The sequence below is a fragment of the Athene noctua genome, chromosome 33 (genome assembly GCF_965140245.1).
Source record: "Athene noctua chromosome 33, bAthNoc1.hap1.1, whole genome shotgun sequence".
NCBI classification, from domain to species: Eukaryota; Metazoa; Chordata; class Aves; order Strigiformes; family Strigidae; genus Athene; species Athene noctua.
Genome location: NC_134069.1, coordinates 489,060 through 515,542, shown reverse-complemented (window position 1 = coordinate 515,542; position 26,483 = coordinate 489,060). Strand labels below are relative to the sequence as shown.

The window sequence follows — 26,483 nt, the reverse complement described above, 5'->3', positions numbered from 1 at the left end:
CCAATCCCCCCCTTTCCCCCCCAATCCCCCCCCTTTCCCCCAATCCCCCCCTTTCCCCCAATCCCCCCCCTTTCCCCCAATCCCCCCCTTTCCCCCAATCCCCCCCCCTTTCCCCCAATCCCCCCCTTTCCCCCACAATCCCCCCCTTTCCCCCAATCCCCCCCTTTCCCCCAATCCCCCCCTTTCCCCCCCAATCCCCCCCTTTCCCCCCAATCCCCCCCTTTCCCCCAATCCCCCCCCTTCCCCCCAATCCCCCCCTTTCCCCCAATCCCCCCCTTTCCCCCAATCCCCCCCTTTCCCCCCCAATCCCCCCCTTTCCCCCCAATCCCCCCCTTTCCCCCACAATCCCCCCCTTTCCCCCAATCCCCCCCTTTCCCCCAATCCCCCCCTTTCCCCCCCAATCCCCCCCTTTCCCCCAATCCCCCCCTTTCCCCCACAATCCCCCCCTTTCCCCCAATCCCCCCCTTTCCCCCAATCCCCCCCTTTCCCCCCCAATCCCCCCCTTTCCCCCAATCCCCCACCCTACCCCCTACCCCCCCCCCTCTCAGCACCCCCCCGCCACTCACCCCACACCCCAACCACCCCCCGTTTTTAATTTATTTTTTATAATTTTTTTTTCCCCGACCCCCCCGCGGCCCCCCCCCTGCCCCCCTAACAGTGCACCTGAAGCGCCACTTCATGTTCCGCAACCACCTCTGCCTGGCCTTCGAGCTCCTCTCCTACAACCTCTACGACCTCCTCCGCAACACCAACTTCCGCGGCGTCTCCCTCAACCTCACCCGCAAGTTCGCCCAGCAGCTCTGCGCCGCCCTCCTCTTCCTCGCCACCCCCGAGCTCAGCATCATCCACTGCGACCTCAAACCCGAGAACATCCTCCTCTGCAACCCCAAACGCTCCGCCGTCAAAATCGTCGATTTCGGCAGCTCCTGTCAGCTCGGACAGAGGGTGAGGAGGACACGCCCGCTCCCTTAGGCTCCGCCTACTCGCCCCCACAGGCCCAGCCCCCAGGATCTTGAGTCCTTCCTTGGGTGCCATTAGGGCTATAGAGCACGAAGCCCCGCCCACTAGATCATTAAGCCCCGCCTACATGCCGTAAGGACATGCCCCTTGCCTAAGCTCCACCCCCTGGGCCTGTAAGCCCCGCCCCCAGGATGCTGAGTCCTTCCTTGGGTGCCATTAGGGCTATAGAGCACGAAGCCCCGCCCACTAGATCATTAAGCCCCGCCTACATGCCGTAAGGACATGCCCCTTGCCTAAGCTCCACCCCCTGGGCCTGTAAGCCCCGCCCCCAGGATGCTGAGTCCTTCCTTGGGTGCCATTAGGGCTATAGAGCACGAAGCCCCGCCCACTAGATCATTAAGCCCCGCCTACATGCCGTAACGACATGCCCCTTGCCTAAGCTCCACCCCCTGGGCCTGTAAGCCCCGCCCCCAGGATCTTGAGTCCTTCCTTGGGTGCCATTAGGGCTATAGAGCACGAAGCCCCGCCCACTAGATCATTAAGCCCCGCCTACATGCCGTAACGACATGCCCCTTGCCTAAGCTCCACCCCCTGGGCCTGTAAGCCCCGCCCCCAGGATGTTGAGTCCTTCCTTGGGTGCCATTAGGGCTATAGAGCACGAAGCCCCGCCCACTTGAGTATTAAGCCACGCCCACATGTTGTAAAGACATGCCCCTTGCCTTAGCTCCGCCCCCTGGGCCTGTAAGCCCCGCCCCCAGGATGTTGAGTCCTTCCTTGGGTGCCTTTAGGGCTATAGAGCACGAAGCCCCGCCCACTAGATCATTAAGCCCCGCCTACATGCCGTAAGGACATGCCCCTTGAACTTAGCTCCACCCCCTGGGCCTGTAAGCCCCGCCCCCAGGATGCTGAGTCCTTCCTTGGGTGCCATTAGGGCTATAGAGCACGAAGCCCCGCCCACTAGATCATTAAGCCCCGCCTACATGCCGTAAGGACATGCCCCTTGCCTAAGCTCCACCCCCTGGGCCTGTAAGCCCCGCCCCCAGGATGTTGAGTCCTTCCTTGGGTGCCTTTAGGGCTATAGAGCACGAAGCCCCGCCCACTAGATCATTAAGCCCCGCCTACATGCCGTAAGGACATGCCCCTTGCCTAAGCTCCACCCCCTGGGCCTGTAAGCCCCGCCCCCAGGATCTTGAGTCCTTCCTTGGGTGCCATTAGGGCTATAGAGCACGAAGCCCCGCCCACTAGATCATTAAGCCCCGCCTACATGCCGTAACGACATGCCCCTTGCCTAAGCTCCACCCCCTGGGCCTGTAAGCCCCGCCCCCAGGATCTTGAGTCCTTCCTTGGGTGCCATTAGGGCTATAGAGCACGAAGCCCCGCCCACTTGAGTATTAAGCCACGCCCACATGTTGTAAAGACATGCCCCTTGCCTTAGCTCCGCCCCCTGGGCCTGTAAGCCCCGCCCCCAGGATGTTGAGTCCTTCCTTGGGTGCCTTTAGGGCTATAGAGCACGAAGCCCCGCCCACTAGATCATTAAGCCCCGCCTACATGCCGTAAGGACATGCCCCTTGAACTTAGCTCCACCCCCTGGGCCTGTAAGCCCCGCCCCCAGGATGCTGAGTCCTTCCTTGGGTGCCATTAGGGCTATAGAGCACGAAGCCCCGCCCACTAGATCATTAAGCCCCGCCTACATGCCGTAAGGACATGCCCCTTGCCTAAGCTCCACCCCCTGGGCCTGTAAGCCCCGCCCCCAGGATGTTGAGTCCTTCCTTGGGTGCCTTTAGGGCTATAGAGCACGAAGCCCCGCCCACTAGATCATTAAGCCCCGCCTACATGCCGTAAGGACATGCCCCTTGCCTAAGCTCCACCCCCTGGGCCTGTAAGCCCCGCCCCCAGGATCTTGAGTCCTTCCTTGGGTGCCTTTAGGGCTATAGAGCACGAAGCCCCGCCCACTTGAGTATTAAGCCACGCCCACATGTTGTAAAGACATGCCCCTTGCCTTAGCTCCGCCCCCTGGGCCTGTAAGCCCCACCCCCAGGATATTGAGTCCTTCCTTGGGTGCCTTTAGGGCTATAGAGCACGAAGCCCCGCCCACTAGATCATTAAGCCCCGCCTACATGTTGTAAGGACATGCCCCTTGCCTTAGCTCTGCCCCCTGGGCCTGTAAGCCCCGCCCCCAGGATCTTGAGTCCTTCCTTGGGTGCCATTAGGGCTATAGAGCACGAAGCCCCGCCCACTTGAGCATTAAGCCCCGCCTACATGCCGTAAGGACATGCCCCTTGAACTTAGCTCCACCCCCTGGGCCTGTAAGCCCCGCCCCCAGGATGCTGAGTCCTTCCTTGGGTGCCTTTAGGGCTATAGAGCACGAAGCCCCGCCCACTAGATCATTAAGCCCCGCCTACATGCCGTAACGACATGCCTCTTGCCTTAGCTCCGCCCCCTGGGCCTGTAAGCCCCGCCCCCAGGAGGCTGAGCCCTTCAGTGCCTATAGGGCAATGGAGCACTAAGCCCCGCCCCCTGGAGAATTAGCCCCACCCACATGCTGTAAGGACACACCCCTTGCCTTGGCTCCACCCCATGTGCCCATAAGCCCCGCCCCCCCAACACCAAGGCTTCCCCCGGGAGCCATGGCGCACGAAGCCCCGCCCCCTGGAAAGATAAGCCCCACCCCTCTACACAAGGACCTGCCCCCTAAAGCTCTAAGCCCCGCCCCTGGGTAGGAAAACACGCCTCCTGCTTTGGCTCCGCCCCCCCAGCCTGACGCAGACACACCCCTCCACACACACACTCCCCTCCCATTTGACCCAGGGGTGTGTCAAGCCCCGCCTCTTTTTGTGCCAATCTTCTCCCGCTACACTCAAGCCACGCCTCTTGGGCAATAACCCCGCCCCTTTTTAAAGACGTACACACACCAAACACCACACCCCCCCCCCCCTCCAGACCCATCACCCTCAGGGGGCTCTCCCACCCCCAATCAGCGCTAAGCCCCGCCCACCGCAAGCCTCACCCACTCTTGTCCAGGCCCCGCCCCCTCTGCTCTAGCCCCGCCCCTTTTTAAAGAGACACACACACACAGAGCGCTGTCACCCACAGGGGGCTCTCACCCCCAATCAGTGCTAAACTCCGCCCACTTTTCTCCATGCCCCGCCCCCTCCACTCTAGCCACACCCCTTGGGCTATAGCCCCGCCCCTTTTTAAAGACACACACACACACTCCCCCCCCCCCCCCCAGCGCCATCACCCACGGGGGGGACGTCCCGCCCCAAAGCAGTGCTAACCCCTGCCCACCCTAAGCCCCACCCACTTTTACCCAGGCCCCGCCCCCTCCTATCTAGCCACACCCTTTGGGCGATAACCCCACCCCTTTTTAAAGACACACACACATCTCCTCCCCCAGCGCCGTCACCCACAGGGGCTCTCCCGCCCCCAATCAGCGCTAAGCCCTTCCCACCAAGCCTGGCCCCTCCCACCAAGCCTGGCCCCGCCCATCTGAAGCCCCGCCCACCTCTCCCCAGATCTACCAGTACATCCAGAGCCGCTTCTACCGCTCCCCCGAGGTGCTGCTGGGGCTGCCCTACGACCTGGCCATCGACATGTGGTCTCTGGGCTGCATCCTGGTGGAGATGCACACGGGCGAGCCCCTCTTCAGCGGTGCTAATGAGGTGGGCGGGGCTTGTGGGGGGAGGGGGCGGGGCCTGCTGAGAAAAGGGGTGGGGCCCTGGGGCGGGGTAAGGTGGGGTTTGGGGGGCGGGAGGGTGATGTCGGAGGTGAGGGAGGTGTAAATTGAGGAGTGTGTCTTTAAGGGGTGGTGCTGGGGTGGGAGGGGCTTGTGGATGGGCGTGGCCTGATGGGAGAGGGGGCGTGGCTTGAGGCGAGGGCAGGGCTTGGTGTAGGGGGTGGAGTCAGCACTGGGGGAGGTGTAAATTGAGGAGCGTGTCTTTAAGGGGTGGTGCTGGGGTGGGTGTGGCTTATTGGGGCGGGGTTTGATGAGGTGGGCGGGGTCTCCTGGGCAAGGGGGCGGGGCCAGACCTGCTGGGATGCACCCTGGAAGCACCTGAGGGACATCAGGGGGGTCCTGGGCAGGGCTGAGGTGGCCTTGGGGACATCAGGGGTGGCGTGGGCAGGGCTGAGGTGGCCTTGGGGACCTTGGGGACACTGTGACAAGGCTGAGGTGGCCTTGGGGACATCAGGGGTGGCGTGGGCAGGGCTGAGGTGGCCTTGGGGACCTTGGGGACACTGTGACAAGGCTGAGGTGGCCTTGGGGACATCAGGGGTGGCGTGGGCAGGGCTGAGGTGGCCTTGGGGACCTTGGGGACACTGTGACAAGGCTGAGGTGGCCTTGGGGACATCAGGGGTGGTGTGGGCAGGGCTGAGGTGGCCTTGGGGACCTTGGGGACATTGTGACAAGGCTGAGGTGGCCTCGGGAATGTTGGGGACATCGTGACAAGGCCGAGGTGGCCTTGGGGACATAAGGGAAGTCCTAGACAGGGACAGGGTGGCCTTAGGGACGTTGGGGACATTGTGACAAGGCTGAGGTGGCCTTGGGGACATCAGGGGTGTTCTGGGCAGGGTCAAGGTGGCCTTGGGGACCTTGGGGACGTCGTGACAAGGCCAAGGTGGCCTTGGGGACATTGAGGTCATCATGACAAGGCTGAGGTGGCCTTGGGGACATCAGGGGTGTCCTGGGCAGGTCCAAGGTGGCCTTGGGGACATTGTGACAAGGCCAAGGTGGCCTTGGGGACATCAGGGGTGTCCTGGGCAGAGCTGAAGTGGCCTTGGGAACCTTGGGGACACTGTGACAAGGCTGAGGTGGCCTTGGGGACATCCATGTCCTCGACCCACGTTGGAGGACCCCCACGCTGGTGACCCCAAGGTTGCCACATCCCCTTTTCCCAAGGACATTGGGTGGCCTTGGGGACACCCTGGACGTCACCAGGGGGGGTGCGGGGTGGCCTTGGGGACACCGGTGGCCTTGGGGACAGCGGTGACGTCCCCGTCCCCAGGCCGACCAGATGAACCGGATCGTGGAGGTGCTGGGGCTGCCCCCCCCCCACATGCTGGACCAGGCCCCCAAGGCCCGGAAATACTTCGAGAAGCTTCCGGAAGGGGGGTGGGCCCTCAAGAGGAACAAGGAGAGCAAGAAGGTGAGCGGGACCCGACCAGTACGGACCAGTATGGACCAGTAAGAGCTTCGGTACCTCCCAGTATGGCCCAGTAGATCGTCAGAACCTCCCAAGCTCCACTCAGTCGCTTCTTGGTGCCAGTGGCTGTGAACTGTGTCCCAGTATGGCCCAGTAGCCCTTTAGGACCTCCCAGTATGGACCAGTATGACCCAATAGGCCTTTAGGGCCTCCCAGTATGGCCCAGTAACCCTTCAGGACCTCCCAGTATGGCCCAGTAGATCGTCAGAACCTCCCAAGCTCCACTCAGTCGCTTCTTGGTGCCAGTGGCTGTGAACTGTGTCCCAGTATGGCCCAGTAGCCCTTTAGGACCTCCCAGTATGGACCAGTATGACCCAATAGGCCTTTAGGGCCTCCCAGTATGGCCCAGTAGCCCTTCAGGACCTCCCAGTATGGCCCAGTAGATCATCAGAACCTCCCAAGCTCCACTCAGTCGCTTCTTGGTGCCAATGGCTGTGAACTGTGTCCCAGTATGGCCCAGTAGCCCTTTAGGACCTCCCAGTATGGACCAGTATGACCCAATAGGCCTCTAGGGCCTCCCAGTATGGCCCAGTAGCCCTTCAGGACCTCCCAGTATAACCCAGTAGATCTTCAGAACCTCTCAAGCTCCACTCAGTTGCTTCTTGGTGCCTCCCAGCATGTCCCAGTGTATCACAGTCCCTCCCAGTATGGCCCCATTGCATTTCAGGCCCGCCCAGTATAGCCCAGTATCCCATCAGGGCCTCCAAGATCTCCCCAAAACCCCTTTTCCCTGCGCCAGGGACCCCCCAAACCCCCCCAAACCCCCCTTCCTTTACCTTGGGGACCCCCAAAACCTTCAGATCCCCCCAGGGACCCCCCAAACCTTCTAGGGACCCCCCCAAACCCTCAGGGACCCCCCCCCAGGGACCCCCCAAACCCTCAGCGACCCCCCCGAACCATCAGATCCCCCCAGGGACCCCCCCAAACCTTCAGGGACCCCCCCCAAACCATCAGGGACCCCCCCAGGGACCCCCCAAACCTTCAGATCCCCCCCAGGGACCCCCAAATCCCTCAAGTGTCCCCCCAAACCCCTCAAATCCCCCCCCAGGGACCCCCAAACCTCTCAGGTCTCCCCCAAGGACCCCCAAATCCCTCAGATCTCCCCCCAAAACCATCAGATTCCCCTCAAGGACCCCCCCAAAACCATCAGATACCCCCAAGGACCCCCAAATCCCTCAGATCTCCCCCCAAAACTCCTCAGTTCCCCCCCCAAGCACCCCCAAGCCTCTCAGGTCTCTCCAAGGACCCCCAAACCCCTCAGATACCCCCCAAAGACCCCCCCCAATCCCCCAAGGACCCCCAAACCCCCAGATCTTGCCCCAAAACCATCAGATTCCCCCCCCAAGGACCCCCAAACCTCTCAGATCTCCCCCCAAAGACCCCCCCCAATGCCCCAAGGACCCCCAAATCCCTCAGATCTGCCCCAAAACCAACAGATTTTCTCAAGGACCCCCCCAAACCATCAGATACCCCCAAGGACCCCCAAACCTCTCAGATATCCACCCAAAGACCCCCCCCAATCCCCCAAGGACCCCCAAATCCCTCAGATCTGCCCCAAAACCATCAGATACCCCAAGGACCCCCCCAAACCATCAGATACCCCCAAGGACCCCCAAACCTCTCAGATATCCACCCAAAGACCCCCCCCAATCCCCCAAGGACCCCCAAATCCCTCAGATCTGCCCCAAAACCATCAGATACCCCAAGGACCCCCCAAAACCATCAGATACCCCCAAGGACTGCCAACCTCCTCGGATCCACCTCAAGGACCCCCAGATCCCTCAGATCTCCCCCCAAAACCATCAGATTCCCCTCAAGGACCCCCCCAAAACCATCAGATACCCCCAAGGACCCCCAAACCTCTCAGGTCTCCTCCAAGGACCCCCAAATCCCTCAGATCTCCCCCCAAAACTCCTCAGTTCCCCCCCCAAGCACCCCCAAGCCTCTCAGGTCTCTCCAAGGACCCCCAAACTCCTCAGATCTCCCCCCAAAGACCCCCCCAATCCCCCAAGGACCCCCAAACCCCCAGATCTTGCCCCAAAACCATCAGATTCCCCCCCCAAGGACCCCCAAACCTCTCAGATCTCCCCCCAAAGACCCCCCCCAATCCCCCAAGGACCCCCAAATCCCTCAGATCTGCCCCAAAACCATCAGATTCCCCTCAAGGACCCCCCCAAAACCATCAGATACCCCAAGGACCCCCCAAAACCATCAGATACCCCCAAGGACTGCCAACCTCCTCGGATCCCCCTCAAGGACCCCCAGATCCCTCAGATCTCCCCCCAAAACCATCAGATTCCCCTCAAGGACCCCCCCAAAACCATCAGATACCCCCAAGGACCCCCCCAAACCATCAAATACCCCCAAGGACCCCCAAACCTCTCAGGTCTCCTCCAAGGACCCCCAAATCCCTCAGATCTCCCCCCAAAACTCCTCAGTTCCCCCCCCAAGCACCCCCAAGCCTCTCAGGTCTCTCCAAGGACCCCCAAACCCCTCAGATACCCCCCAAAGACCCCCCCCAATCCCTCAAGGACCCCCAAACCCCTCAGATCTCCCCCCAAAGACCCCCCCCAATCCCTCAAGGACCCCCAAACCCCTCAGATCTCCCCCCAAAGACCCCCCCCCAATCCCTCAAGGACCCCCAAACCCCTCAGATCTTGCCCCAAACCCATCAGATTCCCCCCCCCAAGGACCCCCAAACCTCTCAGATCTCCCCCCAAAGACCCTCCCCCCCCCAATCCCCCAAGGACCCCCAAATCCCTCAGATCTGCTCCTAAGGACCCCCCCAAACCATCAGACCCCCCCCCCAACCCCCTCAGATCCCCCCTCCAAGAACCTCTCCCCACCTCTGTGCGTGTGTCCCCTCCCCAGGAGTACAAAGTGCCGGGGACGCGCCGACTCCACGAGGTGCTGGGGGTGGAGAGCGGTGGCCCGGGTGGCCGCCGGGCGGGCGAACAGGGCCACGCGCCCTCCGACTACCTGAAGTTCAAGGACTTGGTGTTACGGATGTTGGACTACGAACCCCGAAGTCGCATCACCCCCTTTTACGCTCTCCAACACAACTTCTTCAAGAAAACCAACGACGAAGGGACCAACACCAGCAACAGCACCTCCACCAGCCCGGCCATGGAGCACAGCCACAGCACCAGCACCACCAGTTCCATCTCCAGCTCGGGTAGGGACCCCAAAACCATGGGGTGCTGGCATGGGCCCCACGCTGCCCCAAAACGTGGCCGTTGGGTTGGGTTGTGTCCCAGAGCCACCGTTGTCCCACCAAAAACTCAATGTCCTGCTCAGTGGTGGCTCTCCAGGCCACCACAAGCTCTTGGTGCTCTCCCATCTCCGTCCCCGTTCCACCATGGTCCATGTTCGTTGGGGTTCCATCTTCTCAGCTCATCGTGGAGCCCCAAAACGTGGCTGTTGGGTTGGGTTGTGTCCCAGAGCCACCATTGTCCCACCAGGATTCGTGTCCTGCTCAATGGTGGCTCTCCAGGCCACCACAAGCTCTTGGTGCTCTCCCATCTCCATCCCCGTTCCACCATGATCCATGGTCGTTGGGGTTCCGTCTTCTCAGCTCATCGTGGAGCCCAAAACGTGGCCTTTGGGTTGGGTCGTGTCCCCAATCCATCGTTGTCCCACCAAAAACTCAATGTTCTGCTCAGTGGTGGCTCTCCAGGCCACCACAAGCTCTTGGTCCAATCCCATCTCCATCCCCGTTCCACCATGGTCCATGTTCGTTGGGGTTCCATCTTCTCATCGTGGAGCCCCAAAACGTGGCCGTTGGGTTGGGTTGTGTCCCAGAGCCACCATTGTCCCACCAGGATTCGTGTTCTGCTCAATGGTGGCTCTCCAGGCCACCACAAGCTCTTGGTGCTCTCCCATCTCCATCCCCGTTCCACCATGATCTTCCATCTTCTCAGCTCATCGTGGAGCCCAAAACGTGGCCGTTGGGTTGGGTTGTGTCCCAGAGCCACCGTTGTCCCACCAGAAACTCAATGTTCTGCTCAGTGGTGGCTCTCCAGGCCACCACAAGCTCTTGGTGCTCTCCCATCTCCATCCCCGTTCCACCATGATCCATGGTCGTTGGGGTTCCATCTTCTCAGCTCATCGTGGAGCCCAAAACGTGGCCTTTGGGTTGGGTCGTGTCCCCAATCCATCGTTGTCCCACCAAAAACTCAATGTCCTGCTCAATGGTGGCTCTCCAGGCCACCACAAGCTCTTGGTCCAATCCCATCTCCATCCCCGTTCCACCATGGTCCATGTTCGTTGGGGTTCCATCTTCTCAGGTCATCATGGAGCCCCAAAACGTGGCCGTTGGGTTGGGTTGTGTCCCAGAGCCACCATTGTCCCACCAGGATTCGTGTCCTGCTCAATGGTGGCTCTCCAGGCCACCACAAGACCTTGGTGCTCTCCCATCTCCATCCCCGTTCCACCATGATCCATGGTCGTTGGGGTTCCATCTTCTCAGCTCATCGTGGGGCCCAAAACGTGGCCGTTGGGTTGGGTCGTGTCCCCAATCCATCGTTGTCCCACCAAAAACTCAATGTTCTGCTCAGTGGTGGCTCTCCAGGCCACCACAAGCTCTTGGTCCAATCCCATCTCCATCCCCGTTCCACCATGGTCCATGTTAGTTGGGGTTCCATCTTCTCAGCTCATCGTGGAGCCCCAAAACGTGGCTGTTGGGTTGGGTTGTGTCCCAGAGCCACCATTGTCCCACCAGGATTCGTGTCCTGCTCAATGGTGTCTCTCCAGGCCACCACAAGCTCTTGGTGCTCTCCCATCTCCATCCCCGTTCCACCATGATCTTCCATCTTCTCAGCTCATCGTGGAGCCCAAAACGTGGCCGTTGGGTTGGGTTGTGTCCCAGAGCCACCGTTGTCCCACCAGAAACTCAATGTTCTGCTCAGTGGTGGCTCTCCAGGCCACCACAAGCTCTTGGTGCTCTCCCATCTCCATCCCCGTTCCACCATGGTCCATGTTCGTTGGGGTTCCATCTTCTCAGCTCATCGTGGAGCCCCAAAACGTGGCCGTTGGGTTGGGTTGTGTCCCAGAGCCACCGTTGTCCCACCAAAAACTCAATGTTCTGCTCAATGGTGGCTCTCCAGGCCACCACAAGCTCTTGGTCCAATCCCATCTCCATCCCCGTTCCACCATGGTCCATGTTCGTTGGGGTTCCATCTTCTCAGGTCATCATGGAGCCCCAAAACATGGCTGTTGGGTTGGGTTGTGTCCCAGAGCCACCATTGTCCCACCAGGATTCGTGTCCTGCTCAATGGTGGCTCTCCAGGCCACCACAAGACCTTGGGGCTCTCCCATCTCCATCCCCGTTCCACCATGATCCATGGTCGTTGGGGTTCCATCTTCTCAGCTCATCGTGGAGCCCAAAACGTGGCCGTTGGGTTGGGTTGTGTCCCAGAGCCACCACTGTCCCACCAGGATTCGTGTCCTGCTCAGTGGTGGCTCTCCAGGCCACCACAAGACCTTGGGGCTCTCCCATCTCCATCCCCGTTCCACCATGATCCATGGTCGTTGGGGTTCCATCTTCTCAGGTCATCGTGGGGCCCAAAACGTGGCCGTTGGGTTGGGCCGTGTCCCCCATCCATCCTTGTCCCACCAGAATCTCCACGTCCCATCGTCTGGTGCCTCCCAAACCACCCCCACCCCCAGTCCTGTCCCCTCCCCACCCCCCCAATGTCCTCCTCCTCCCGGGTGACCCCTCCTGGATGCCCCAGGGACCTCCCCGTGGCAGGCCACCGCCTCTGATGCCCCCGTTGTGTCCCCCCCCCCCCCCACAGGTGGCTCCAGTGGCTCCTCCAACGACAACCGCAGCTACCGCTACAGCAACCGCTACTACGGGAGCGCGGCCCCCCCCCACGCCGACTACGAGATGCAGAGCCCCCAGGTACCGCCCCTGGCACCCGGGGGTGCCACGCCCCCTTTGGGGACAACCCCGGCCAGGGCGGGTGGGAGACGTGGCCCTTGGGGACATCTCGGTTCCAACGGGTGGGAGATGTGGAGGGACCTTGGGGACACTCGGGATCCCTCTGGTGACACCGGGAGGGTGACAGGGACCTTGGGGACACTCGGGATCCCTCTGGTGACACCGGGAGGGTGACAGGGACTTTGGGGACACTCGGGATCCCTCTGGTGACACCGGGAAGGTGACAGGGACCTTGGGGACACTCGGGATCCCTCTGGTGACACCGGGAGGGTGACTGGGACCTTGGGGACACTCGGGATCCCTCTGGTGACTCCGGGAGGGTGACGGGGACCTTGGGGACCCTCGGGACCCCTCTGGTGACACCGGGAGGGTGACACGGACCTTGGGGACCCTCGGGACCCCTCTGGTGACTCCGGGAGGGTGACAGGGACCTTGGGGACCCCCAGGATCCCTTTGGTGACACCGGGAGGGTGACAGGGACCTTGGGGACCCTCGGGACCCCTCTGGTGACACCGGGAGGGTGACAGGGACCTTGGGGACCTTCGGGACCCCTCTGGTGACACCGGGAGGGTGACAGGGACCTTGGGGACCTTCGGGACCCCTCTGGTGACACCGGGAGGGTGACAGGGACCTTGGGGACACCAGAGTCCATGAGGTTGCGGTGGCCATGAGATGGGGACCCTGGGGACACCAAAGCCATGTGCCACCTACCCGGGGCACCTTGGGGACACCGTGGCCACAAGATGGGGACCTCGAGGGCCTCATGGCCATGTGTTGGGGACCTTGGGGACCCCATGGCCGTGTGCCACCCAGCCAAGACACCCTGGGGACACCATGGCCACCAATTGGGGACCTTCAGGACCTCATGGCTGTAAGTTGGGGACCTTGGGGACCCCGTAACCACGTGTCACCCCCCCAGAACATCTTGGGGACCCCCTGATGATGACGTGGGGACCTTGGGGACCCCGTAACCACGTGTCACCCCCCCAGAACATCTTGGGGACCCCCTGGTGATGACATGGGGACCTTGGGGACCCCGTGACCACGTGTCACCCCCCCAGAACATCTTGGGGACCCCCTGGTGATGACATGGGGACCTTGGGGACCCCATGACCACGTGTCACCCTCCCAGAACATCTTGGGGACCCCCTGGCGATGACTTGGGGACCTTGGGGACCCCGTGACCACGTGTCACCCCCCCAGAACATCTTGGGGACCCCCTGATGATGACGTGGGGACCTTGGGGACCCCGTAACCACATGTCACCCCCCAGAACCTCTTGGGGACCCCCTGGTGATGATGTGGGGACCTTGGGGACCCCATGACCACGTGTCACCCCCCCAGAACATCTTGGGGACCCCCTGATGATGACGTGGGGACCTTGGGGACCCCGTGACCACGTGTCACCCCCCCAGAACATCTTGGGGACCCCCTGGTGATGACATGGGGACCTTGGGGACCCCATGACCACGTGTCACCCCCCCAGAACATCTTGGGGACCCCCTGATGATGACGTGGGGACCTTGGGGACGCCATGACCACGTGTCACCCCCCCAGAACATCTTGGGGACCCCCTGGTGATGACGTGGGGACCTTGGGGACGCCATGACCACGTGTCACCCCCCCAGAACATCTTGGGGACCCCCTGGTGATGACGTGGGGACCTTGGGGACCCCGTGACCACGTGTCACCCCCCCAGAACATCTTGGGGACCCCCTGATGATGACATGGGGACCTTGGGGACCCCATGACCACGTGTCACCCCCCCAGAACATCTTGGGGACCCCCTGATGATGACGTGGGGACCTTAGGGACCCCGTAACCACGTGTCACCCCCCCAGAACATCTTGGGGACCCCCTGATGATGACTTGGGGACCTTGGGGACCCCATAACCACGTGTCACCCCCCAGAACCTCTTGGGGACCCCCTGGTGATGACGTGGGGACCTTGGGGACCCCGTGACCACGTGTCACCCCCCCAGAACATCTTGGGGACCCCCTGATGATGACGTGGGGACCTTAGGGACCCCGTGACCACGTGTCACCCCCCCAGAACATCTTGGGGACCCCCTGATGATGACGTGGGGACCTTGGGGACCCCGTGACCACGTGTCACCCCCCCAGAACATCTTGGGGACCCCCTGATGATGACGTGGGGACCTTAGGGACCCCGTAACCACGTGTCACCCCCCCAGAACATCTTGGGGACCCCCTGATGATGACGTGGGGACCTTGGGGACCCCATAACCACGTGTCACCCCCCAGAACATCTTGGGGACCCCCTGATGATGACGTGGGGACCTTGGGGACCCCGTGACCACGTGTCACCCCCCCAGAACATCTTGGGGACCCCCTGATGATGACTTGGGGACCTTGGGGACCCCATAACCACGTGTCACCCCCCAGAACCTCTTGGGGACCCCCTGGTGATGACATGGGGACCTTGGGGACCCCATGACCACGTGTCACCCCCCCAGAACATCTTGGGGACCCCCTGGTGATGACGTGGGGACCTTGGGGACCCCGTGACCACGTGTCACCCCCCAGAACATCTTGGGGACCCCCTGGTGATGACATGGGGACCTTGGGGACCCCGTGACCACGTGTCACCCCCCCAGAACATCTTGGGGACCCCCTGGTGATGACGTGGGGACCTTGGGGACGCCATGACCACGTGTCACCCCCCCAGAACATCTTGGGGACCCCCTGACGATGACGTGGGGACCTTGGGGACACCGTGACACCCCCAAAATCTAACACGCGCCCCCCCTTTTTTTTCCTCTCTCCCCCCAGGCCCCCCCGACGCAGCCGCCCCGACCTTGGCCCGGGGGGGACCCGGCCGCCCCCGTCAGCGACGCCTTCGCCCCCCTGGGACCCCCCAAACCCCCCCAAATTTTGCCAGGAGGAGGAGGAGGAGGAGGGGGGGGGGGTGTGGCCCCCCCTTCTTCATTCCCACGGCCCCCCCCGGCCCCCCACCCCTCCCATCACCACCATCATCACCAGCACCACCAGCACCACCAACACCACCAGCACCCCCCGCCAGCCCCCCAAATTCCAGGGGGGGTCCCCTTAAGCGAGCGGATGGATTTGGGGGGGCCCCCACCGCCGCCCCCCCCTCCTCCGCCTCTACCACCGCCCCCCCCTCCTCCTCCTCCTCCTCCTCCTCCACCACCGCCCCCCCCGCCTCCTCGTCACCACCCGGACTGTCACCCCTTTGTCCCCCCAATTTTCCGGACTCGAGGGGGGGTCACCGGAGGAGGGGGGGGGGGGGGGGGGCGGCACTATCGGGGTGACAACAGGAGGTGGAGGGGGGGGGACAACGACCGCCACCGCCATGTCATCGACAACAGGAGGAGGAGGAGGGGGGGGGGGGGGGGCCACCACACCCCCCCACCCCCCTTACGGGGGTCCCCATTTACGGGGGCGCCCCGATCACGAGGACTCGGCCATTTTGGGGGGGGGGGGCGTCCCCCAAAGTACAGCCGCCAGCTCTTGACACAACACCCCCCCCCCCCACCATGGTACCCCCCCAGGCCCCCCCCCCCCCGGCGGTGTGTGTGTGTGTGTGTCCCCCCGTCCCGTCACCCCCCCCGCGGCGCTTTATTATTATTATTATTGTTATTATTAATTATTATTAATTATTATCGGGGGGGGGGGGCGGGTAGGAAGGGGGGGGGGGGGGGGAGAAAAATGGCTGAAAAAAAATGGCGGGGGGCACCCATCGTTTGGGGGGGGGGGCTGTGTTACCTCTTGGGGGGGGGGCACTGAGTCATTTTGGGGGTACCCACCCATTTTATTGGGGGGGGGGGGGCCCACCCAGGCATTTTTTTTTGGGGGGGGGGGGGGGGGGGGAGCACCCACCTATTTCGGGGCGTTGCTGACCCGTTTTGGGGGGGGCTGCTGCCTTTTGAAGTGGGGGGGGGGGCGGGGGGCACCCACCTCTTTTAGGGGGGCCCCCCCCCGTCCCATTTTGGGGGCGCGCACCCACAATTTAAGCCCCCCCCTCCCCCCCAAAATCTATTGTACCAAAGACTGTGCCCCCCCCACAAGGGTGCTGCCCCCCCCCCCCCCCCAGGGCCACCCATGGGTGCTGCCCCCCCCCCCCTTAACAGGGAGGGGGGGGGTGAATAAACTGGTGACAGCAGCACCCGTGGGGTCCCCTCACTGCTCCGGCCATAGGGGGGGGCTATAGGGGCCGGGGGGGGCTATAGGGGAGTGTAGGGACTGGGGGGGCTATAGGGGGTGTAGGGATTGGGGGGGCTATAGGGGAGTGTAGGGACTGGGGGGGCTGTAGGGGAGTGTAGGGACTGGGGGGGGCTATAGGGGGTGTAGGGACTGGGGGGGGCTATAGGGGGTGTAGGGACTGGGGGGGCTATAGGGGAGTGTAGGGATTGGGGGGGCTATAGGGGAGTGTAGGGACTGGGGGGGCTATAGGGGGTGTAGGGATTGGGGGGGCTATAGGGGAGTGTAGGGACTGGGGGGGCTATAGGGGGTGTAGGGATTGGGGGGGCTATAGAGGAGTGTAGGGACTGGGGGGGCTATAGGGGGTGTAGGGACTGGGGGGGCTGTAGGGGAGTGTAGGGACTGGGGGGGCTATAGGGGAGTGTAGGGATTGGGGGGCTATAGGGAGTGTAGGGACTGGGGGGGCTATAGGGGTGTAGGGATTGGGGGGGCTATAGGGGAGTGTAGGGACTGGGGGGGCTATAGGGGGTGTAGGGATTGGGGGGCTATAGAGGAGTGTAGGGACTGGGGGGGCCTATAGGGAGTGTAGGGACTGGGGGTGGCTATAGGGGTGTAGGGGCTGGGGGGGCTATAGGGGGGTGTAGGGACTGGGGGGGCTATAGGGGAGTGTAGGGACTGGGGGGGCTATAGGGGGTGTAGGGATTGGGGGGGCTATAGGGAGTGTAGGGACTGGGGGGGCTATAGGGGGTGTAGGGATTGGGGGGGCTATAGAGGAGTGTAGGGACTGGGGGGGCTATAGGGGAGTGTAGGGACTGGGGGGGCTATAGGGGTGTAGGGGCTGGGGGGGGCTATAGGGGGGTGTAGGGACTGGGGGGGCTATAGGGGAGTGTAGGGACTGGGGGGTTATAGGGGGTGTAGGGACTGGGGGGCTATAGGGGGTGTAGGGACTGGGGGGGCTATAGGGGGTGTAGGGGCTGGGGGGGGCTATAGAGGAGTGTAGGGACTGGGGGGCTGTAGGGACAGGGGATCTCTATAGGGTGTAGGACAGTATAGGCATGGCAGGGTGCTCTGTATATAGGGACTTGGAGGGGGGGGGGGAGCTATAGGGACCGAGGGGGTGTTATATAGGGAGCAGGGGGGATCTGTAGGGTATAGGTGCAGTATAGGGACTGGGGGGGGTCTCTATAGGGGGGTATTTGGGCGGGGGGCTATAGGGTACAGGGACCAGGGGTGGGCTGTAGTGTATATGGGGGTGTATATGGACTCTATAGGGGTGTAGCGATCAGGGCTGGGGGTCTTTAGGGTATTGGTGGGGGGGGGGGTATAGGGCTGGGGGACCCTATAAAGTATAAGGGAGCTATAGGGTGTGGGTCGCTGTAAGGTATAGGGGAGCTATGGCCTGGGGGGTCCCTGTAGGGTCAGGGGGTGGGTGGTAGGATCTATAGGGAGCTGTGGTGATGGTGGGGGTGTGGGTGGGGGGCTATAGGGGAGCTATAGGGATGGAGGGGTCCCTATAGGAGCTGTAAGGGTGTGAAGGAGAATCTATAGGGGCTGGGGGGGCCCTGAGTGCCGGGAAAGCTATAGGGACTGTGAGACTCTATAGGCTCAGGGAGCTATAGGGGCTAGTGGGGGTCTCCTATAGGATCGGGGGAGCTATAGGGGCTAGTGGGGGGCTCCTATAGGATCGGGGGGAGCTATAGGGGCTAGCGGGGGGTCCTATAGGATCGAGGGAGCTATAGGGGCTAGCGGGGGCTCCTATAGGATCGGGAGGAGCTATAGGGGCTAGTGGGGGGCTCCTATAGGATCGGGGGAAGCTATAGGGGCTAGCGGGGGGTCCTATAGGATCGAGGGGAGCTATAGGGGCTAGTGGGGGGCTCCTATAGGATCGAGGGGAGCTATAGGGGCTAGTGGGGGGCTCCTATAGGATCGAGGGGAGCTATAGGGGCTAGCGGGGGGCTCCTATAGGATCGAGGGGAGCTATAGGGGCCAGCGAGACATTTTATAGGCTTGGGGAGAGCTGCAGGGTCTAGAGGGGGACCCTATAGGGGAGCTATAGGGATGGAGGGACCCTATAGAGGATAGCGGGGAGCTCTAGGGAATTTGGGGCACCCTATAGGATATAGGGGAGCTCTAGGGATTGGGGTAACCATATAGGTTCCGGAGAGGGGGTAGGGGGGCTGTAGGGACTGGGGAAGCCTCTATAGGGTCGGAGGGAGTTATAGGGGTGGGGGAGAGACCCTATAGGGGAGCTATAGGGACAGGGTGAGCCTCTGTTGGGGGGGGGGGGAGCTGTAGGGATTGGGGGACTCTGTATAGAGTCTGGGGAGACTATAGAGGTTTCGGGGGACCCTATAGAGTCTAAGGGAGCTATAGGGGCCAGAGGGATCCTATAGGGCCAGGGGAGAGCTATAGGGCCTGGGAGAACCATGTGGGCTTAGAGCTATAGGAGCTTGGTTGGGGGATCTATAGGGACTGGGGGGACCCTATAGGGTCATGGAGAGGGATAGGGGGGACCTTATAGAGAATGGGGTGCCCTGTGAGGTGGGGGAGATGTATAGGGGCTGGAGGGGACAATATAGGGTCAAGGGGACCCATGCCTATAGGTCTGGGGGAGTATAGAGGCTGGAGGGGACCCTAGAGGTTATGGGGGAGGACCCTATAGAATAAGGGGGAGCTATAGGGGCTGGGGGACCCTATAACAGGCTCAGGGAAGCTATAGGGTGGGGTGGGGGGGCATAGGGACTATGCTGGCCGTATAGGGGCTGGGGGTGTGGCATCGGGGGAAGCTATAGGGGCTGCAGAGACCCTATAGGGTCAGCGGGATCTATAGGGGCTGGGGGGAGCACATCGACCCTATAGGGTGAGGGGGTGCCGAGGAGCTGCTGTGACCCGGGGAGAGGGCGGGGGGGAGTCTATAGGTGCTGGGGGAGAGCACCCAGTGGGAGCCTATAGCACCTGGGAGGTCCCTATAGCACCTATAGGGCCTGAGAGAGTCTCGGGGGGGGGGGGTCCCTATAGCACCCAGAGCTCTGTAGGGGCACCTGGGAGGAGCCCCTATAGGGTTTGGGGGTGTCTGTGTAGTGCTGGGGGACCCCTATAGCTCCCAGGGGTCCCTATAGAGTCCGGTGTTCCCTCTATATAGAGTTCTGGGGACCCCCTATAGCTTCCCCAGGGCCCCTATGGAACCCCCTGTAGACCCCTATAGCCCCCCCCGGGCCCTAAATACCCCCCTTGAACTCCCTATAGACTCTCAGAGCCCCTAAATACCCCCTATAGCCCCCCCAGGGGCCCTAAATACCCCCCTTGAACCCCCTATAGACTCTCAGAGCCCCTAAATACCCCCTATAGCCCCCCCCGGGCCCTAAATACCCCCCTTGAACCCCCTATAGACTCTCAGAGCCCCTAAATACCCCCTATAGCCCCCCCCGGGGCCCTAAATACCCCCCTTGAACCCCCTATAGACTCTCAGAGCCCCTAAATACCCCCTATAGCCCCCCCCGGGGCCCTAAATACCCCCCTTGAACCCCCTATAGACTCTCAGAGCCCCTAAATACCCCCTATAGCCCCCGCCGGGCCCTAAATACCCCCCTTGAACCTCCTATAGACTCTCGGAGCCCCTAAATACCCCCTATAGCCCCCCCCGCGCCCTAAATACCCCCCTTGAACCCCCTATAGACTCTCGGAGCCCCTAAATACCCCCTATAGCCCCCCCCGGGCCCTAAATACCCCCCTTGAACCCCCTATAGACTCTCAGAGCCCCTAAATACCCCCTATAGCCCCCCCGGGGCCCTAAATACCCACCTTGAACCCCCTATAGACTCTCAGAGCCCCTAAATACCCCCTATAGCCCCCCCCGGGGCCCTAAATACCCCCCTTGAACCCCCCATAGACTCTCAGAGCCCCTAAATACCCCCTATAGCCCCCCCCGGGCCCTAAATACCCCCCTTGAACCCCCTATAGACTCTCAGAGCCCCTAAATACCCCCTATAGCCCCCCCCCGAGTCCCTAAATACCCCCCTTGAACCCCCTATAGACTCTCAGAGCCCCTAAATACCCCCTATAGCCCCCCCCCCCCGGGTCCCTATATACCCCCCCAGGGCTCCTATAGATTCTCTGAGTCCTCTTTTGCCCCCCCAGGGGTAAATTCAGGATCTTAATTTTACCCCTTTGGGGCAAATTCAGGGTTTTTTATTGCCCCCAGGTGCAAATTTCGGGTCTTTTATTGCCCCCGTGGGCAAATTTTTGGGGTTTTTTTTTGCCCCCCCGGGGTAAATTCAAATTTATTTTACCACTTTGGGGCAAATTCAGCGGTTTTTATCGCCCCCCCCCGGGTAGATTCAGGGTCTTTTTATTGCCCCCAGGGGCAAATTTGGGTCTTTTATTGCCTCCGGAGGTAAATTCAGATTTATTTTACCCCTTTGGGGCAAATTCAGGGTCTTTTATTGCCCCCGGGGGCAAATCTTCCTGTTTTTATTGCCCCCAGGGGTAAAGTCAAATCTATTTTAACCCTTGGGCAAATTCAGGGTATTTTATTGCCCCCAGGGGCAATTTGGGTTTTTTATTGCCCCCAGGGGTAAATTCATATTTATTTTACCCCCTTGGGGCCAATTTTGGGTCTTTTATTGCCCCCAGGGGTAAATTTAGGGTATTTTACCCCTTTGGGGTAAATTCAGGGTCTGTTATTGCCCCCAGGGGCAAATATTGGGTCTTTTATTGCCCCCAGGGGTAAATTCATAATTATTTTACCCCTTTGGGGCAAATTCAGGGTCTTTTATTGCCCCCTCCGGGGTAGTTTCAGGGTCTTTTATTGCCCCCAGGGGCAAATCTTCCTGTTTTTATTGCCCCCAGGGGTAAAGTCAAATTTATTTTAGCCCTTTGGGGCAAATTCAGGGTATTTTGAGGCAATTTGAGTGTTTTGAGGGACAATTTGGGTGGTTTTGGGGCAAATTGAGTATTTTTAGTATTTTGGGTGGTTTTGGGGCAATTTGAGTATTTTGACGGAAATTTGGGTGGTTTGGGGGCAATTTGAGTATTTTGAGGGACAATTTGTGTGGTTTTGAGGCAATTTGAGTGTTTTGAGGGACAATTTGGGAGGTTTTGGGGCAATTTGAGTATTTTGGGTGGTTTTGAGGCAATTTGAGTACTTTGAGGGACAATTTGGGTGGTTTTAAGGCAATTTAAGTATTTTGGGTGGTTTTGGGGCAATTTGGGTGTTTTGAGGGACAATTTGGGTGGTTTTGGGGCAATTTGAGTATTTTGAGGGACAATTTGGGAGGTTTTGGGGCAATTTGAGTATGTTTTGAGGCAATTTGAGTGTTTTGAGGGACAATTTGAGAGGTTTTGGGGCAATTTGAGTATTTTGGGTGGTTTTGAGGCAATTTGAGTACTTTGAGGGACAATTTGGGTGGTTTTAAGGCAATTTAAGTATTTTGGGTGGTTTTGGGGCAATTTGAATAATTTGAGGGACAACTTGGGTGGTTTTGAGGCAATTTGAGTATTTTGAGGGACAATTTGGGAGGTTTTGGGGCAATTTGAGTATTTTGAGGGACAATTTGGGAGGCTTTGGGGCAATTTGAGTATTTTGAGGGACAATTTGGGAGGTTTTGGGGCAATTTGAGTATTTTGAGGGACAATTTGGGAGGCTTTGGGGCAATTTGAGTATTTTGGGTGGTTTTGAGGCAATTTGAGTGTTTTGAGGGACAATTTGGGTGGTTTTGGGGCAATTTGAGTATTTTGGGTGGTTTTGGGGCAATTTGAGTATTTTGAGGGACAATTTGGGTGGTTTTGAGGCAATTTGAGTATTTTGGGTGGTTTTGGGGCAATTTGAATAATTTGAGGGACAACTTGGGTGGTTTTGAGGCAATTTGAGTATTTTGAGGGACAATTTGGGTGGTTTTGGGGCAATTTGAGTATTTTGGGTGGTTTTGGGGCAATTTGAGTATTTTGAGGGACAATTTGGGTGGTTTAGGGGCAATTTGAGTATTTTGGGTGGTTTTGGGGCAATTTGAGTATTTTGAGGGACAATTTGGGTGGTTTTGAGGCAATTTGAGTATTTTGAGGCACAATTTTGGTGTTTTGGGGGAAAATTTGGGTGTTTTAAGGGGAAATTTGGGTATTTTGGGACAATTTGGGTTATTTTGGGGCAATTTGGTTTTCTTGTGGGGCAGTTGAGGTGTTTGGGGGAAAATTGAGGTATTTGGGGGAAATTTGGGTTTTTAAGAGGCGATTTGGGTATTTTGGGGGCAATTTGGGTATTTTGGGGGCTATCAGGGGCCTTTGGGGATCCGTTCGGGATTTTGGGGAGAAAACGTGAGTTTTGGGTGATTTTGGGGTGTTCTGGGCAATGTCCTACCCCCGGATCCTCTGTCATCAGGGGAGGGGGTTCGGGGGCATCACGGACACCTTCTGGGTGAACTGGGAGCACTGGGAGAAACTGGGAGCAACTGGGGGGAGCTGGGGTGTGCGGGACACTGAGGACAGGGGTGGCAACTGGGAGGAACTGGGGGAAACTGGGGTCATTTGGGAGGAACTGGGAGTCTTGGCTTGTGGGACACGCTGGGGGCAACTGGGAGCACTGGGGGCAAGGGGAGTGTGGGGATGGGAGGTCACTGGGGGCAACTGGGAGGAGCTGGGGGCAACTGGGAGCACTGGGGGAAAGTGGGAGGAACTGGGAGTGTTGGCTTGTGGGACACGCTGGGGGCAACTGGGAGCGCTGGGGGCAACTGGGAGCACTGGGGGCAAGGGGAGTGTGGGGATGGGAGGTCACTGGGGGCAACTGGGAGGAGCTGGGGGCAACTGGGAGCACTGGGGGAAAGTGGGAGGAACTGGGAGTGTTGGCTTGTGGGACATGCTGGGGCAAGTGGGGGCAACTGGGAGCACTGGGGGCAAGTGGGAGTGTTGGGATGGGAGGCCACTGGGGGCAACTGGGGGCATTTGGGAGGAACTGGGAGCATTGGCTTGTGGGACACACTGGGGTCAACTGGGAGCACTGGGGGCAAGTGGGATCAGCTGAGAGTGTTGGAATGGGAGGCCACTGGGAGGAACTGGGGGCAACTGGGTGCACTTGGGAAGGAACTGGGAGGGAACTGGGAGCATAGGCTTGTGGGAGGCACTGGTGGTAAGTGGGGGCAACTGGGAGGAACTGGGAGCAAGTGGGATCAACTGGGAGTGTTGGCATGGGGGGCCACTGGGAGGAACTGGGGCAACTGGGTGGAACTGGGAACAGCGGCTTTTGGTACATACTGGGAGCACTGGGGGGGGGGGGGGTGTGCTGCCATACTGGAAGGGAGGCAAACTGGTCCCAGTATCCTCCCCAGTTTGGGACAGATGACACCTCAACCCCCCCCCACCCCACTCCCCCCAATTAATTACCGACCCCCCAATTAATCTCAGCCCAGGCTCCCCTCCCCACCCCCAACAAATTCTCCCTGCCGCAAAGCATCATGGGAGCTCCGTGCAGGCTGGGACCAGCTTAATTAGAGCTGGGTAATTAGGACCCGTGACGACTTGCCTGGAGCTCAATTAACACCTGAGCTCATTAAGAGGCCTCTTAATGAACCCGGCAGCTGATTGGGTAACGATGGGCCCAGGGCAAGTCGAGACGATCCAGGAGGGGCTGAGTCAGCCCAGCCCATCCCAGTCCAGCCCAGTGACGGGGCAGGGTTAAACTGGGATTTCCAGAGAACTGGAAGGACCCGCTCTGGGGGCGGTTCCCTGCCCCTGAGGGACCTGGGAGGTTCCCCAGGGTCCTCTGGGGTTGAACTGGGAGGAACTGGGAGGCCGCTGTGGTGGGGTGGAGGAAGAGGAGGAGATGCGGGAGCATCTTCGTCGTCTTGCTGGAGGCACTGGGAGGAACTGGGGGGGTGATGGGGCGTGGCCAGGAGTGAAGATGAGGATGGGAGGAAGGAGGGGCCGGGAGGAAACGGGAAAAAACGGGCGAGGAAACACGTTTTGGCGCTTCTCGCACATCCACGGCCAATCCCACGTTCTGCATCCAATGAGGAGCCACATTCTTGGGGTTGACCCTCAGAGCCACGCCCCAACAGCTCCACGCCGACCCTGGACCAATGAGGAGCCACATTCTTGGGGTTGACCCTCAGAGCCACGCCCCAACAGCTCCAGGTCGACCCTGGACCAATGAGGAGCCACATTCTTGGGTTGACCCTCAGAGCCACGCCCCAACAGCTCCATGCCGACCCTGGACCAATGAGGAGCCACATTCTTGGGTTGACCCTCAGAGCCACGCCCCAACAGCTCCATGCCGACCCTGGACCAATGAGGAGCCACATTCTTGGGGTTGACCCTCAGAGCCACGCCCCAACAGCTCCACGCCGACCCTGGACCAATGAGGAGCCACGTTCTGGGGTTGACCCTCAGAGCCACGCCCCAACAGCTCCACGCCGACCCTGGACCAATGAGGAGCCACGTTCTGGGGTTGACCCTCAGAGCCACGCCCCAACAGCTCCACGCCGACCCTGGACCAATGAGGAGCCACATTCTTGGGTTGACCCTCAGAGCCACGCCCCAGCGGCTCCAGGTCGACCCTGGACCAATGAGGAGCCACATTCTTGGGTTGACCCTCAGAGCCACGCCCCAGCGGCTCCAGGCCGACCGTGGACCAATGAGGAGCCACATTCTTGGGTTGACCCTCAGAGCCACGCCCCAACAGCTCCAGGCGGACCCTGGACCAATGATGAGCCACGTTCTGGGGCTGACCCTCAGAGCCACGCCCCAATGGCTCCAGGTCGACCCTGGACCAATGAGGAGCCACGTTCTGGGGTTGACCCTCAGAGCCACGCCCCAACAGCTCCACGCCGACCCTGGACCAATGAGGAGCCACGTTCTGGGGTTGACCCTCAGAGCCACGCCCCAATGGCTCCAGGTCGACCCTGGACCAATGAGGAGCCACATTCTTGGGTTGACCCTCAGAGCCACGCCCCAGCGGCTCCAGGTCGACCCTGGACCAATGAGGAGCCACATTCTTGGGTTGACCCTCAGAGCCACGCCCCAGCGGCTCCAGGCCGACCGTGGACCAATGAGGAGCCACATTCTTGGGTTGACCCTCAGAGCCACGCCCCAACAGCTCCAGGCGGACCCTGGACCAATGATGAGCCACGTTCTGGGGCTGACCCTCAGAGCCACGCCCCAATGGCTCCAGGTCGACCCTGGACCAATGAGGAGCCACGTTCTGGGGTTGACCCTCAGAGCCACGCCCCAACAGCTCCACGCCGACCCTGGACCAATGATGAGCCACGTTCTGGGGTTGACCCTCAGAGCCACGCCCCAACGGCTCCAGGTCACCCCGGGACCAATGAGGAGCCACGTTCTTGGGCTGACCCTCATCAGAGCCACGCCCCAGCGACTCCAGGCCGACCGTGGACCAATGAGGAGCCACGTTCTGGGCCTGTGACCACTCCTGGAGCCGGGTCCTGGTGGCCTCTTGACCACCTTCTCCCTCTCTAGGTCCTGCATCCACCAAGGAGCCACGTTTTGTGGCCCCACCCCATCCAAGACGTGTCCCGGTGCCCCCACAACCCCCTTCATCCGACTCCAGGTCCCCGCGTCCAATGAGGAGCCACGTTTTGGGGTCAATCCCACCATCTTGGTTCCCTCCCGCCCATCCTCACCCACCCCCACGTTCTGACACCCCCCGAGCAGCCATTTTGGGGTCAATCCCACCATCTTGGTGCCACCTCAACCACCCCCATCCACCGCCACGTTCTGGTACCCACCGAAGAGCCACGTTTCGGGGTCAATCCCACCATCTTGGTTCCCTCCCACCCATCCTCACCCACCCCCACATTCTGACACCCCCCGAGCAGCCATTTTGGGGTCAATCCCACCATCTTGGTGCCACCTCAACCACCCCCATCCACCGCCACGTTCTGGTACCCACCGAAGAGCCACGTTTCGGGGTCAATCCCACCATCTTGGTTCCCTCCCGCCCATCCTCACCCACCCCCACGTTCTGACACCCCCCGAGCAGCCATTTTGGGGTCAACCCCACCATCTTGGTGCCACCTCAACCACCCCCATCCACCGCCACGTTCTGGTACCCACCGAAGAGCCACGTTTCGGGGTCAATCCCACCATCTTGGTTCCCTCCCGCCCATCCTCACCCACCCCCACATTCTGACACCCCCCGAGCAGCCATTTTGGGGTCAATCCCACCATCTTGGTGCCACCTCAACCACCTTCAT

At 60.6% G+C, this 26,483-nt stretch overlaps 1 protein-coding gene across 1 annotated transcript in view; it reads left to right on the top strand.

The window, feature by feature from the left end:
* LOC141972451 (uncharacterized) overlaps positions 1–25,693 on the top strand; it is a 39,291-nt gene extending 13,598 nt beyond the window's left edge. Inside the window, exons 6-12 of the mRNA XM_074930321.1 lie at positions 659–945; positions 4,476–4,622; positions 5,964–6,104; positions 9,033–9,336; positions 11,957–12,063; positions 14,896–15,653; positions 24,592–25,693. Of these exons, the coding sequence (XP_074786422.1) occupies positions 659–945; positions 4,476–4,622; positions 5,964–6,104; positions 9,033–9,336; positions 11,957–12,063; positions 14,896–15,653; positions 24,592–25,693 (2,846 nt within the window). The remainder of the gene's footprint in view (positions 1–658; positions 946–4,475; positions 4,623–5,963; positions 6,105–9,032; positions 9,337–11,956; positions 12,064–14,895; positions 15,654–24,591) is intronic.
* Positions 25,694–26,483: the final 790 nt, after the last annotated feature.